At 36.2% G+C, this 14323-nt stretch overlaps 1 protein-coding gene across 2 annotated transcripts in view; it reads right to left on the reverse strand.

Annotated features, from left to right (window-relative positions):
- The window catches only part of LOC110442322 (von Willebrand factor A domain-containing protein 3B-like), a 70763-nt gene that overhangs the window by 4093 nt on the left and 52347 nt on the right, over window positions 1-14323 (reverse strand). The window contains exons 16-21 of one of the 2 annotated variants that reach the window (XM_021485874.1): window positions 12313-12441; window positions 10380-10424; window positions 6456-6507; window positions 4745-4901; window positions 4239-4360; window positions 3171-3221 (exon numbers count right to left, since the gene is read on the reverse strand). In XM_021485874.1, coding sequence (XP_021341549.1) covers window positions 3171-3221; window positions 4239-4360; window positions 4745-4901; window positions 6456-6507; window positions 10380-10424; window positions 12313-12441 — 556 coding nt within the window. The remainder of the gene's footprint in view (window positions 1-3170; window positions 3222-4238; window positions 4361-4744; window positions 4902-6455; window positions 6508-10379; window positions 10425-12312; window positions 12442-14323) is intronic. The other variant, XM_021485875.1, reaches the window with a different exon arrangement.

A 14323-nucleotide genomic window follows, 5' to 3' on the forward strand; every position in this document is an offset into this window, starting at 1 on the left:
GCCTCGGTATCATGGCCCGAAAATGTCCGGGCCCAAATTGATATTTCAATAACTTCTTATAGTACAGCAATATGATAGTTAGTGCTTGGCTTGGCTTTTATGTATATCACTTGAAGCTGTCAGTGTTTGACACGTTTGACCGTAAAAAAGTAGCAATTCCTTTTACAGAAAGTTTGCACATAACTAGAAAGATGCGAGATCATGATTTTCTTTCTACCCTCTCAACAGTAACTTACTCCTGTTTAGTAATTTAACATTAGAGTTTTTCTCGCCATTTTTTCGTGTGGATGCCCATGCAGTCAAATAAACTGCTAAGATCCTTAAATCAGGGGTGGCCGAACTTGCCCCGATCTCCATTTGTAGATTTTTTGTATCATAGATGATCGGTAAAAATGTATTCAAAATATAGTTTTGCATCAATGATGCCATTTTCTTCAAGTCAAAGCTAAAGTAGATATTTGTTCTTGCGCATACTTATATACTTATACTTCATCGTTATATGCTGGGTTGGTTGGTGGAGTGCATAGCGCGCTCGTCTTCACCAAGATATTATCCTTATTTAGTATGGAGCATCCTTGGGCAAAAGGGACTCAATTTCGTATAAACATCGAGTGTGGCCCGGGGCCCCCCTGGGGGCAGAAGGGAGGGGCCCAACAGGGGAAACATAGCAAATTCTTCAAAATCCTTCTTCTTCTGTAGGAATGACAGGATTTTGTCCAAATTTGGTATGAAGCACCCTTGGGTCAAGGGGAACTATTTTTTTTATAAACAGTGTGTCTGACCCCCTGGAGGCAGAGAGGCGGGGCCCATAGGGGAAATAGAGGAAAACCTTTAAAATCCTTCTTCTTCCATAGGGATTAAGGGATTTTATGGGTCCTATGGGCCAGGTGAGCTAATAATGAAGATTGTTTTTACTAGATGTAGATGTTCATGTGCGCGTTGAAACATAATTGTCTTTGCTTCAAGGATACACTTTTGGTTTCCCCAATGGAAGGCTACTTCCGGACGACAAAAAATAAGGCCAATGTGTAGCAAGGGGAGGCATCTCTGTTTACGCATGCATGTGTTACCATTTAAGAGCTTTGCTCTTATTAATAACTCAGTACAAACATTGAAATTAAAAAAAAAAATACTGCAAAATGCATATGGGATTGGTATCAGCATGATGCAATGATTGGCCCGATTGTGTAGGGAATTTTTTGTTTTAGTCAATCAGAGGCCATAGTAGCCATCTTGAATCACAATTACATATTCAGCGTTTAATACATGCATTGATTATATGCCTTATGTATCACTTGAACAAAGCATGAACCTAACACACACAGAGGTGGTTGCATCTTTAAAATTTGGTAATAGATATAATAAGTCAAAACTGAGTTTCACTGCATCTTATAGCTGTAAACGTTACTGTCTCAGCCAGTCAGAGAATAGCCATCTTGAATGCCAGAATTTAAAAGGAGACATAGGGGAAAAGGCCAAAAGCCAAATGTAAATGTCATAATGGGGTTTGGGGGGTGGGTGTATATAATGTAAATGCCATAATGGGGTTTGGGTGTATATAATGTAAATGTCATTATGGGGGTTGGGGGGTGGGTGTATAAAATGTAAACATCATAATGGGGTGTGGGGAGTGGGTGTATAAAATGTAAACATCATAATGGGGTGTGGGGAGTGGGTGTATAAAATGTAAACCTCATAATGGGGTTTGGGGGGTGGGTGTATATAATGTAAATGTCATAATGGGGTTTAGGGGGTGGGTGTATAAAATGTAAATGTCATAATGGGGTTTGGGGGGTGGGTGTATAAAATGTAAATGTCATAATGAGATTTGGGGGTGGGTGTATCAAATGTAAATGTCATAATGAGGTTTTGGGGGTGGGTGTATATAATGTAAATGTCATAATGGGGTTTGGGAGGTGGGTGTATATAATGTAAATGTCATAATGGGGTTTGGGAGGTGGGTGTATATAATGTAAATGTCATAATGGGGTTTAAGGGGTGAGTGTATGAAATGTAAATGTCATAATGGGGTTAGGGAGGTGGGTGTATATAATGTAAATGTCATAATGGGGTTTAAGGGGTGAGTGTATGAAATGTAAATGTCATAATGGGGTTAGGGAGGTGGGTGTATATAATGTAAATGTCATAATGGGGTTTAAGGGGGGAGTGTATAAAATGTAAATGTCATAATGGGGTTTGGGGGGTGGGTGTATATAATGTAAATGTCATAGTGGGTTTTGGGGGATGGGTGTATAAAATGTAAATGTCATAATGCGGTTTGGGAGGTAGGTGTATAAAATGTAAATGTCATAATGGGGTTTAGGGGGTGGGTGTATATAATGTAAATGTCATAATGAGGTTTTGGGGGTGGGTGTACATAATGTAAATGCCATAATGGGGTTTGGGTGTATATAATGTAAATGTCATAATGGGGTTTGGGAGGTGGGTGTATATAATGTAAATGTCATAATGGGGTTTAGGGAGTGGGTGTATAAAATGTAAATGTCATAATGGGGTTGGGGGGGTGGGTGTATAAAATGTAAATGTCAAAATGGGGTTTGGGGGGTGGGTGTATATAATGTAAATGTCATAATGAGGTTTTGGGGGTGGGTGTACATAATGTAAATGCCATAATGGGGTTTGGGTGTATATAATGTAAATGTCATAATGAGGTTTTGGGGGTGGGTGTACATAATGTAAATGCCATAATGGGGTTTGGGTGTATATAATGTAAATGTCATAATGAGGTTTTGGGGGTGGGTGTATATTATGTAAATGTCATAATGGGGTTTGGGGGGTGGGTGTATATAATGTAAATGTCATAATGGGGTTTGGGAGGTGGGTGTATATAATGTAAATGTCATAATGGGGTTTAGGGGGGGGGTGTATAAAATGTAAATGTCATAATGGGTTTTGGGGGGTGGGTGTATAAAATGTAAATGTCATAATGGGGTTTTGGGGGTGGGTGTATAAAATGTAAATGTCATAAGGAGGTTTGGGGGGTGGGTGTATATAATGTAAATGTCATAATGGGGTTTGGGGGGGGGGTGTATAAAATGTAAATGTCATAATGGGGTTTTGGGGGTGGGTGTATATAATGTAAATGTCATAATGGGGTTTGGGGGGGGTTTGGGGGGGGTATAGATAATACATCAATATGAAGTACATACCCATCCTTTGTGTCCTGTGAAAGGGCTTCCCAAACTATCTTGTCCAGTCGTCTGTATAACAAACAAAACACTTTATAATGATTGATCTGCAAGTGAAAATACCATTTCATTCCATACAAATTCCCTTTCTGGGATTTTTTGCGAAGTACTTTAACTCTAAGGGACACTTGTGTCAAAAATGTCAATATTGAATAAAAACTTCATTCATGTGGCGACAGAATTTATTATCCAGCTAGAAAGGATTTTCATGCTGGTCTAAAATCTCATACCTTCAACATTCATATCAGTGTGTGAGTTTAAATTTCATGTGGTACTAATAAGGAAAATATTCCCCACTAAATAACTTGAGCAATTGTGTTGAAGAAGTTATGTATTTAGCATGGAAGTAAATTTTATCCATTTATACTATATGAAAAATGGAAAACTCGGGCCTTAACTGTATAATAACAAGTTCTAAGAAATTTCAAAATACAAACATGAAGTCATGTTCTAAAAATAAAATTCATATAATTGGATTATTCCTCTGTGTTGTCCTACGCTCCTACGGCATTATTTCATGATATTTCAGCGAGGGACTCTGTATACGGAAGTATCCACGGCAGGAATTGTCGAAAAAAAACACCAATCTAAGTGTAATCTTACGCAAAATAACACTGGGTTTTGAATATCAAGCATGTGTATGCTCATGGGCCAATTACAGCCCTACTGAATTATAAGTAAATCACTCAAGGGAGGTTGGAGACACAACGTCCCTTATAAGTCAAATTTGGTTCTGTTCCGACAATTCCTGCCGTGGATACTTCCGTATACAGAGTCCCTCGCTGAAATATCATGAAATAATGCCGTAGGAGCGTAGGACAACACAGAGGAATAATCCAATCATATGATTTTAATGAAGACTGTTGTTTACATGTTTCGACTCGAAGGCGAGCCTTCATCAGAACCCATTGAATTATAGGTAAGCGAAAAACAATTTCAACATATATTAGTATACACTTCTGTTTAAATTCAAAATGATAAAAAAATGAAAACGTTGAAGAATTAAGAACTTATGACATGTAAATATACCTTTTGTAGAGGTTAATAGCTGACCGGACTTTCGCCTCGTAGCCCTTGAGGTCCACGGCCAGTGGATTGACCAGTGTGATTTTCTGTCTGCTGCGGGATGATACATGGGCCAGTGGTAAAACCTATTAACAGAAACCAGAAAATCTTGTACAACACATTCTTAACAGCTATCCCTGATGTGTAGCAGTTATATTTCATCACATATTGAAACTATCATAAAATCAAGGCAGTTAAGGTCTACTGCCCACTGCAAACTTCATTCAATTACAATACAATCAAAGTTTGATGATACAAAATTACAATACTATAGAGAACGTGACCATATAGAGTCCTGTGACTTTATCAGTCAGTCATACTTTGATATTGTCAATAAATTGGATTTACAGTATGATTGCACTGTTAAAACAATTATAAAAGTGGTTTAAAACAAATGTATGCAATAATATGAGGTATTAACTTCTTAAAAGTATGAAGGGGTTCTTTATTCATTAGACCCATGCACTTACCCCATCAAACACCTTTGCAACCACATGCTTGTCCAGGATTGGCACATATTTGGCGCTGTGGGAAACGAAAGTCGGCGCAAGTGCGTCCAGTATGGTAAGTTTCTTGGCCACCAGACCATGCTTGCTAAGCCACATCTTGGATGACATGGAATGAGGTCTAAGTAAAAAGAAGATCAGCATGTACAAATAATTAAGAGATCCCGGAGGGAGCTTGGCGCTTATCATTGTACCATCTTCATTAGTTCTATGTCAGTTTGATCTTTTCTCTTCTTTTCTCTTGTCTGTTTGATTGAGTCATGAATACAGTAAATGCACCTTTAGGTAAACTTTTAATCTTAACCCTTTCACCACTGTAGACCATAATGGACTCATCCAGATCAATGTATCGCAGAGTCTACTAAAGTTACCTAGTGGTGAAAGGGTTAACTTCATACTACTGTGTATAAAAGACAACCTTCAATGTGAACTTGCCATTTCACATATTTACTAGTACAGTGCCTAATGTGAAAGAAATAAAACTAATCATTGCAATATGAGAAAGATCTGTAAATTTTTTCTTGTGGCCATCTTGTTTTTATGATCTTTGTCAAAATAAAACATGCACAACTAAAGACCAAGGGGAACCTACATATCAAATTTGAGAATGTTCTGAGAAATAGCGCTTACAAACTTAAACTCTAAAATTTCAAGATGCTTTTCAAATCAGTTCCAAAATTTGATATGCATAACTAGGGACTATGGGGAACCTTAATAGATTTGAGAAATATCCGTCCTGTAATTTCTGAGAAACAAACTATAACTCTGACAATTCAAGATGGTGTCTGTTGGCCATCTTGGTTTTTCTATCAGTCCAAAAATTTGATATGCATAAATAGGGTCCATGGGGAACCTTCACGTGAAGTTTAAACTAGAGCTGTCTCCAAGGAGGATGACAAGTGCATACACATAAATTGTATAATGACCATGGAAATGTCATTGTCTGTATTAATAATAAAATTGGTTTAAATTCTTGATCCCATTGCTTTTTGATTTTGTGATTTCGGTGTGATCACAGTCACATACATGCTTCAGTTTCTAGGCGTATACAAATCACTGAGAAGATTGCAATCAGGATATTATAATAAAACAATGCAGAAACGAAAAGATATTTCCAGAATCAGCAGAAATAAGACAAAATAATACAGTAAATAGGCAAAATTGTAAGGCATATTTTTTATATTAAAATTGTAAGAATAAGGCCAAAAGAGGCAGGGATGACCTCTGTATTACCAGGTACTGCCACTACACAAAAAGTTTCAAAAAATCTATTAAAAAATGAGCAAATAAAAAGCCGGACAAAGTTTTGTCAATTTTAATTTTTACGTAAAGGGGCATAAACTGTCTTAAGGTCTGAAACACAAAATTACTTAAGGGGCACAACAACATATGATACTGTCACTACACAAAAAAATCAAAGAAAACTATTGAAAAAAACACCTCCCCCCCCTCCTCCCAACTTCATTGCGGGCGCATAAAAAGATCCCTCAAGTACTTTCTGAGAAATAGCACAAACAATAGGAATTGTTTAAGGACGGACAGAATGACAGACGGATGATGGACCAAGGATGAAGGGCGATTCGAATAACCCATAAATAATGCCCAGTAATGCTTAGTTTCACAGCTACAACGAGGTCTATTAAGATATAAAGAAGTTATTGTTGTGAGTAATTACTTGATGTTTTTCTTTATCTTGCTCCTTCTGCTGCTGGTCTTTCGGGTTTCATCTGTAGAAAAAAAAAAAAAAAACACTCTTAAAATACAATTGTCAAGCATTTTACAACCAATTTACATTATAGCTGATCATGATTGACAAGTTTCTGTGAAAGATGCAAGATTGTTCAATTTGCTGTAATTAAAAACATTTTTAGTACTTTGACTCCTATGTAAGAGAGATAATTTGATTAAAAAGCCCAACAGGCAATAAGGTCATTCCACAAGAATTAGGGCAATACCGTGGAGAATTGCTAAAATAGTCTTCCACAAATTCATATGATATATCATGAATTTAGACAATAGTTTGGTAAAATAGTCTTTAAATGAAATAAAACATTTTGAAGAACTTCTGTTACTGTGAGTGTAAGAGTGAAACCTTTTAACCAATACAACTGTGTACCAATAAATAGGTATGTGTACACTATACAATGAGTACCTAATGTCATGCTTTACATGTACAGTTGTGATCAAGCCTAATGTGTTTGATTTAAATGGATAAAGCCACTGCTACACACATGTATTATATACTGTTAGGACAGACTATACAAAACAAACGGACCACGGCAAAAAGTGGTTACATAATAGATTCTTATTTTAGTCATATACTTGTCACAGCACCCACTTTTTACATACAGATTCATTTTTTTTTTTCCATTCATATGTTGGTGATCACAGCACCACCTGGGTCACTCAGTATAATACGACCTTAATATAGTCCATAACACATTTGTACTTCAAGAAACAATTTTCCACCCTATGCATTCATTAGCAAACTATAAACTGTTGAAATTAACTCTTCAGTGTATAGCTCATTAAAATTTGAAAACTATCACATGCTTGAACATTTTTGGATTTGCATGCATTGCCAGAAACAATGTTATGTTATCTTTTAGTGCATGCATGTTCTAACAATCACCATGCATGTTCTAACAATCACCATGCATGTTCTAACAATCACCATACATTTTCAAAAGAAAAAGGAGGGATTTCATGTTAGTTTTAATGTCTTTCCTATTTGAAGTTTTTTTCCTTCTTCCTTTTTTGAGGAACTCTGAAACCTGAATGATCTCCCAAAATTCAAAGTGAAGTCTTCATGGTTTAGCAATCTCAGGATTATGAAGTTCAAAAGTATATTGTATGTCATAACTTAAATCAAGTATATTGTATGTCATAACTTAAATCAGGACTTTTCTATTGGGTTATCAATTATCCTTTGATAAAATGTTCTCTTTAAACCTGTATCAAGTTTTAAAATTGTTTAGTTTTAAATCACATATAAACCAACACAATTAAACCTGACTTTACTAACATCAATAAGAGGACTGGTCAAAAGTGGCAGTGTACCAGAAAATTCATGAATATATACAAGAAATCTCATTTTTTGGGGACATATTAGTCACATACACTACAGTGTCTAGCTGACACCTTGTGGTATACATCATAATTATCAAATAAGACGGGATATCAGATCAAACACATTAACTATTAGACTGTTGGATTAGGCATGATGTGAGAATACTCAAGTGTCAGATTAGACAAGACTGTATTTCAGAAAGCCCTTGTTTTGACCTTCTGACCTTTACAAGAAACTGTAGAAATGTTACCAGTTCTTAGTGACAACTTCATTGCTAGATAAACACACATGAGCTCCCTAGATGAGAATAAGTATTTATGATACATAAAACATTTCCTCACTAAATTTTCACCCTTTGCCTTTCAAAACCATCTTAACATGAGTGGGCTTCTTAAACTGTATACTTAACTTAGTAACTATTAACATCCTACACCTCTTCCATTTATAAATATTCCATTCCCTTTGCCCAAAGATTCTCTAGAACAAGTTTGGTTAGGTTAAAATCCCTTCAACGGTTCAGAAGGAGAAGGGAGAAGGATCTTTGATGTTTTCCTCTATTTCCCCTATTGGGCCCCACTCATCTGCCCAAAAGAAGGGGGTCCGCACACCTCAGTTTAAACAAAATTGATTCTTTTGTCCCTAAGCATGCTTCAGACTGCATTTGGTTTAAATCCCTTCACTTGTATAGTAGGAGAAAAAAATTCCTCTATTTCCCCTATTGGGCCCCACCCCTATGCCCCCAGATGGCCCACACCCTCCGTTTCTACAAACTTGAGGCTCCTTTGTCCAAAGATGCTCAAGAACAAATTTGGTCGAAATTCTTCTATTGGTTGAGAAGAAGATTTTTAAAGATTTACCTATTTTCCCCTATTTGGCCCCGCCCCTCTGCCCCCAGGGGCTTCATACCCTCCATTTAAACAAAACTGAGAACCCTTTGGCCAATGATGCTCCAGACCAAATTTGGTCAAAATCCCTTCATCGGTACAAAATGAGAAGGATCTTTGATGTTTTCCTCTATTTCCCCTATTGGGCCCCACTCATCTGCCCCAAAGAAGGGGGTCCGCACACCTCAGTTTAAACAAAATTGATTCTTTTGTCCCTAAGCATGCTTCAGACTGCATTTGGTTTAAATCCCTTCACTTGTATAGTAGGAGAAAAAAATTCCTCTATTTCCCGTATTTGGCTCGGCCCCTATGCCCCCAGATGGCCCACACCCTCCGTTTCTACAAACTTGAGGCTCCTTTGTCCAAAGATGCTCTAGAACAAATTTGGTCGAAATCCTTCTATTGGTTGAGAAGAAGATTTTTAAAGATTTACCTATTTTCCCCCTATTTGGCCCCGCCCCTCTGCCCCCAGGGGGATCATACCCTCCGTTTATACAAAACTGAGAACCCTTTGGCCAATGATGCTCCAGACCAAATTTGGTCAAAATCCCTTCATCGGTACAAAATGAGAAGGATCTTTGATGTTTTCCTCTATTTCCCCTAATGGACCCCACCCATCTGCCCAAAAGAAGGAGGTCCGCACACCTCAGTTTAAACAAAATTGATTCTTTTGTCCCTAAGCATGCTTCAGACTGCATTTGGTTTAAATCCCTTCACTTGTATAGTAGGAGAAAAAAAATCCTCTATTTCCCCTATTTTGCCCCACCCCTCCGCCCCCAGAGGGGCCACACCCTCCTTTTCTACAAACTTGAGTCTCCTTTGTCCTTTTAAAGGAAAAAGTTGCCGGACGCCAGACGCCGGACACTGGACGCCGGGGCATGGGATAAAACAAACAAATCATGAGCATAAAAGGGTGAAAATTTGCCATTACACAAATTAGATCAATGATTGTTTGGAACATATCACAGTAATTAGCAGGCCGCCATTCACATTTATATATATCAGACACAGATGTTCAGGTTATGTTGTATGATAATCACACACAGGTCACAAACTAAGCAGTTACAGACTACTAACTCAGCAAAGTACAGTGGTGTCAGTCACAAAAACAGCCATCATGATGATTTAAAAATAATACATCATTCTTTGTCTAGAAACCTTTTTTTTTTAAAGTTCTCAAAAATTATATCAGTCTGATGTGGCAATAATTTTAATAAGTCTTAAAGTTGGAAATTAAAAGTTAAAATTAAATATTTCTATAATAGTATCTTAAAATATCGGAAATAAGATGACAAAATGCCACTAACTCTAATTAGGCACTGGATTCTAGTGTGAACTTTGTTTTTCCAAATCAGAATAAATTACGATAATTTTACACAAAGAGGAATTTATGCAAAATATAAGAATTGTGGTGACCTCTATATCATATATAGATTTTCCCAGATGCCTATATTTTGACTAAAGTTATAAATCTTGTATTTATCCTGAATGTGCCCTTAATGATGTGACAGGTTGGACACAAGAAGAATAAGATAATCGAGTTGTATAGGCATGGCAGAGTTTTACACTGACACCATGATACTATGCTGAGTTGGGTCATTAGCATATAGAACAAGCAATAGACATTTCAGGACATGTAATATACCATTTTCTTCCAAGATGTAGGGAGACATGTCATAGCGCTGTAACACTGGAAACAAATGGTCAAAGTCATCCAAACTGACCAGCATTGTTGTCAAGCTGACCACAGACCATGGACACTGATATCTAGCTTACAATATGTATACCTTATTGGACCTTATAAGTGCATAGTGGGATAAAAACTATGATAGGTAATATATAATTGTTAAGTTTTGTGAGTGATTTTATTTCGCAAAAGAAGAGCAATTCATGAATTCAAGCACATTGTAAATGTTTTGCACTTTTGAAAAGGAAATATAAGAAAGAAATACACATATGTTCCAAAGTGCAATGAAGGACAAGGTTGATGTTTCCTTATATAAGACAGAAATAAATATTAGAAAAGGTCAAGAGAGCCTGTATCTCTCATCTGGATAATTAAACAACATTGGCTCTGTCTAATCTCTCATTGGTTCCTTTCTTTCTTCGCCCATGAATTGGAGTGGATTTTAAATATTTCCTTGAAGTTTCCCTATTGGGCCCGCCACTCAGCCCCACAGGGGTTGGGGGATAACCTCTATTTATATAAAATTGAGTCCCCTTTACCCAACGATGCTGCACAAGATTTGTTTAAAATCCCTACAGTTGTACTGAAGGAGGAGGTTTTTAAACATTTATTACTATTATTACTATGTCCCCGCCCCTCGGATCCCAGGGGCCCACACTCTCTGTTTATACAGAATTGAGTCCTATTTGCCCAAGGATGCTTGTTCTAAACAAAATTTGGTTTAAATCTCTGATATCAAACTAAAGGAGAAGTGTTTTAAAGATTTACCTCAATTCTCCCTATTGCCGCCGCCATCCCCCCCCCCCACCCTCTGTGCCATACCCTCTGTTTATACAAAATTCAGTCTTGCCCAAGGATGCGAATGCTATACACAAAATTGGCACCACCCCTCTACCCCTAGGGGGGCCACATCCTCCATTTATACACAGTTGAATCCTCTTTGCCAAAGAACTTGCTCCGGACCAAATTTGATTAAATTTCCTTCAATAATACAGAAGGATTTTAAACATTTACCTTCATTTTGTCCTATTCGGCACTGGTGAGCTAAACATGTATTCATATTAGAAGATATGTTTGCTTATTCTACCCCTGATTTGTAAAATTAAACCTTTATATCCAGCAAATTTGCAACTGTACAGTTCACCTCCTGCAGTTGCTTGAGATTTTAATGTATATTTCTTAATATAATATTGTTAATAAATAGACTGAAAATCCTTTATGAAGACAAACAACTCAGTGGCTCAAATGCAGGGGATAATAACCAAAGTATGTGCACTTATAACATCAAATACGGTAAGTGTGCAGCACAGTCAGAATCCATAAAAAATACATAAGTTTTTCAAATCAATAAAAACTACAGTTATAAAATTTGGAGATTTTTGTTGACTTCAACAAAGTTCACCACTGAGAAAAATATTTTCAAACATGAAAGTGAATCTTTACTTCAAATTCTGCTTTTAATAAACTATAGCATTTTTCCTTTTCATATGATTATATCTAATTGTACCAGAGATTTGTTTTAAAGCATGCATATCAATATTTCAAAATCAAACTTAGATATTGGAAAAGAACATGAATTTTGAATTAGCCTCCATTTGGTCTGTGTATTACAGAAAGATTAACAGAAAAATGTGAAAATTATGTCAAAATAAACTTGAAATGGAGTTTCTTGTAGAAACTTTTCAGGCATAAGGAAATATTAGACAGGTAGATATCAAAATTACTCTGGAAATTAAATGAACATTGAGTGAAATAATGTTTGGGAAGACAGATTTTCCAGAGATAGTTTTGCAGATTGGACTCTCAGTGTCAAGGGTTCAAATGTCAGAAAGTCAAGCATGCAAGTAATTTTCTCTAGTAATGTTCCCAAGTAAAAAAGCCTTGATTTTACCTATTGCAAGCTGTTTTTGTCGAACTGCCTGTTTCTCAAACAGCTGACGGGTCTCTGGTAATAACCATTCCTCAGGAGAGAAATTTCCGGTACTGTTGAGTGTGCGTAGTAGACTAGTCCTTGTGTGACCTGCATACACAGAAAACATAATGCTCTTTCTATTTTACAACCAAATCAAATAGGGAGAAAGAAAAGGTGCATAAAAATATATACCTGAACAGGCAATAATTTCACCAGGTTCCATCCAAAGATATACAGTGTTTATAGTAAATATAATTGTAACATATTTTTTGGACAGGTTTTAAACACACAGGTTAGGTTTTAAACATAAACTCTTCTGGATACTGAAAATAACAAGAGGCCCCAGGGGCCTTAATAGCTCACCTGGTATTTTATTTTTTAATTAAAAACCTGCTGAGTACCATACAGGTTTATCAAAGGTGTACAAGAAACAAAGTTGCAAGAAGAACTACATATAAATCTGTTTTGGTGGGAAAGACACCAAGAAAATGAGATTCCATGTTATGTCCCAATTTTCCTCTATTTCCCCTATTGGTCCTCATATGCACCTTTTTATACAAATTAAACAAATTGATTTTTTCCCCCTAAGCATGCTTCAGACCACATATGGTTTAAATCTCTTCATTTGTACAGAAGGGAAGTTATTTTTCTCTATTTCCCCTATTGGGCCCCGCTCCTTGGCCAATGATGCTCCAGACCAAATTTGGTCAAAATCCTCTGAGCCGTTAATTATAAGGACTAGGTGAGCTAAAATTAATGAATTTCAGATGATTTCTAGCAAATCCGGCCTAACAACTGCTTTAGCAAAGTTAGTGTAGATATTTATAGCTTTCTCATTTTGTTATTCCTTTAAAAATAATGATACTATTTTCTAGCCAAATGGATACAATCACCATCACAACAAAACATAACAATACATAACTATATATCATTTTTATATATGTATTTGTAAGTAATAGTACATTGACAGTTAAAATATTCAGGGAGGCATAAAGATACATGGTTTATATAATGATCAGTCAGATTTAAATACAAACTAATAGCTGTAATAATATAATTATATTGTTCTGATGCTATTAATATGACCTTAAAAGACAAAGATTTAACATTTATCTACATGGCCTTTTTTCAAATATTCTGTTTGAGTCTAGGTCATTGATCAAGTATTGTTACAAAATTATCGACACAAAAACTAGGATTGGTACATCATCTAACCTGAAGTCTAAAGTGCTGGCCTAGGTGATGGATAGCAGTGATTGGGAGTCGGTACTCTTAAAACCCCCGAAACCAACTTTTATCTAGTTTTCATAGAAATGAAGATTATATGATCATGTTGGATATTGATCCAGCTACAGTTAGCATACTTAGTGGTAAGATAAGACGGCTAGATTTCACTGTACTGTAAACTTCTGTTGTATGTTTAAATGACCTGTTTCAATTTTATACATTTACTCCAAAAACTACATACACTGTACAACATTGTCATTTACATGTTTTGTCTTGTGATTGTAATTTGTGGGTTTTGTACAGGATATATGTTGTACAGGTACAGTACAAATTTGAACATCTTATATACACTAGTACAAACAACTAAATTTAGAATACAATGAACAATGACACAACAATGATTAAATGAAATGGTGGGACTGAACTAGAACTAGATGATTATAAACATATAGTAAAACCCTGCTAACTCAAACTCGTGGGGTGCAGATGATAAGTTCGAGAAATACATGGTATTCAACGAATCTGAGGTTCGCCAGACATCGTCATGTTTTGATCATGCAGGAACATGGGACGACAGAAAACATGAGCACTTAAATATCGTGATATAGATAAAAGAAGTAAAAAATAGTGTGGACAGTAGATAATAGAAGTACAATAGTGTGGACAGTAGATAACAGAAGTAAACAATAGTGTGGACAGTAGATAATAAAAGTAAACAATAGTGTGGACAGTAGATAACAGAAGTAAACAATAGTGTGGACAG

This window comes from Mizuhopecten yessoensis, unplaced genomic scaffold, assembly GCF_002113885.1.
Source record: "Mizuhopecten yessoensis strain PY_sf001 unplaced genomic scaffold, ASM211388v2 scaffold716249, whole genome shotgun sequence".
Taxonomy (NCBI): domain Eukaryota; kingdom Metazoa; phylum Mollusca; class Bivalvia; order Pectinida; family Pectinidae; genus Mizuhopecten; species Mizuhopecten yessoensis.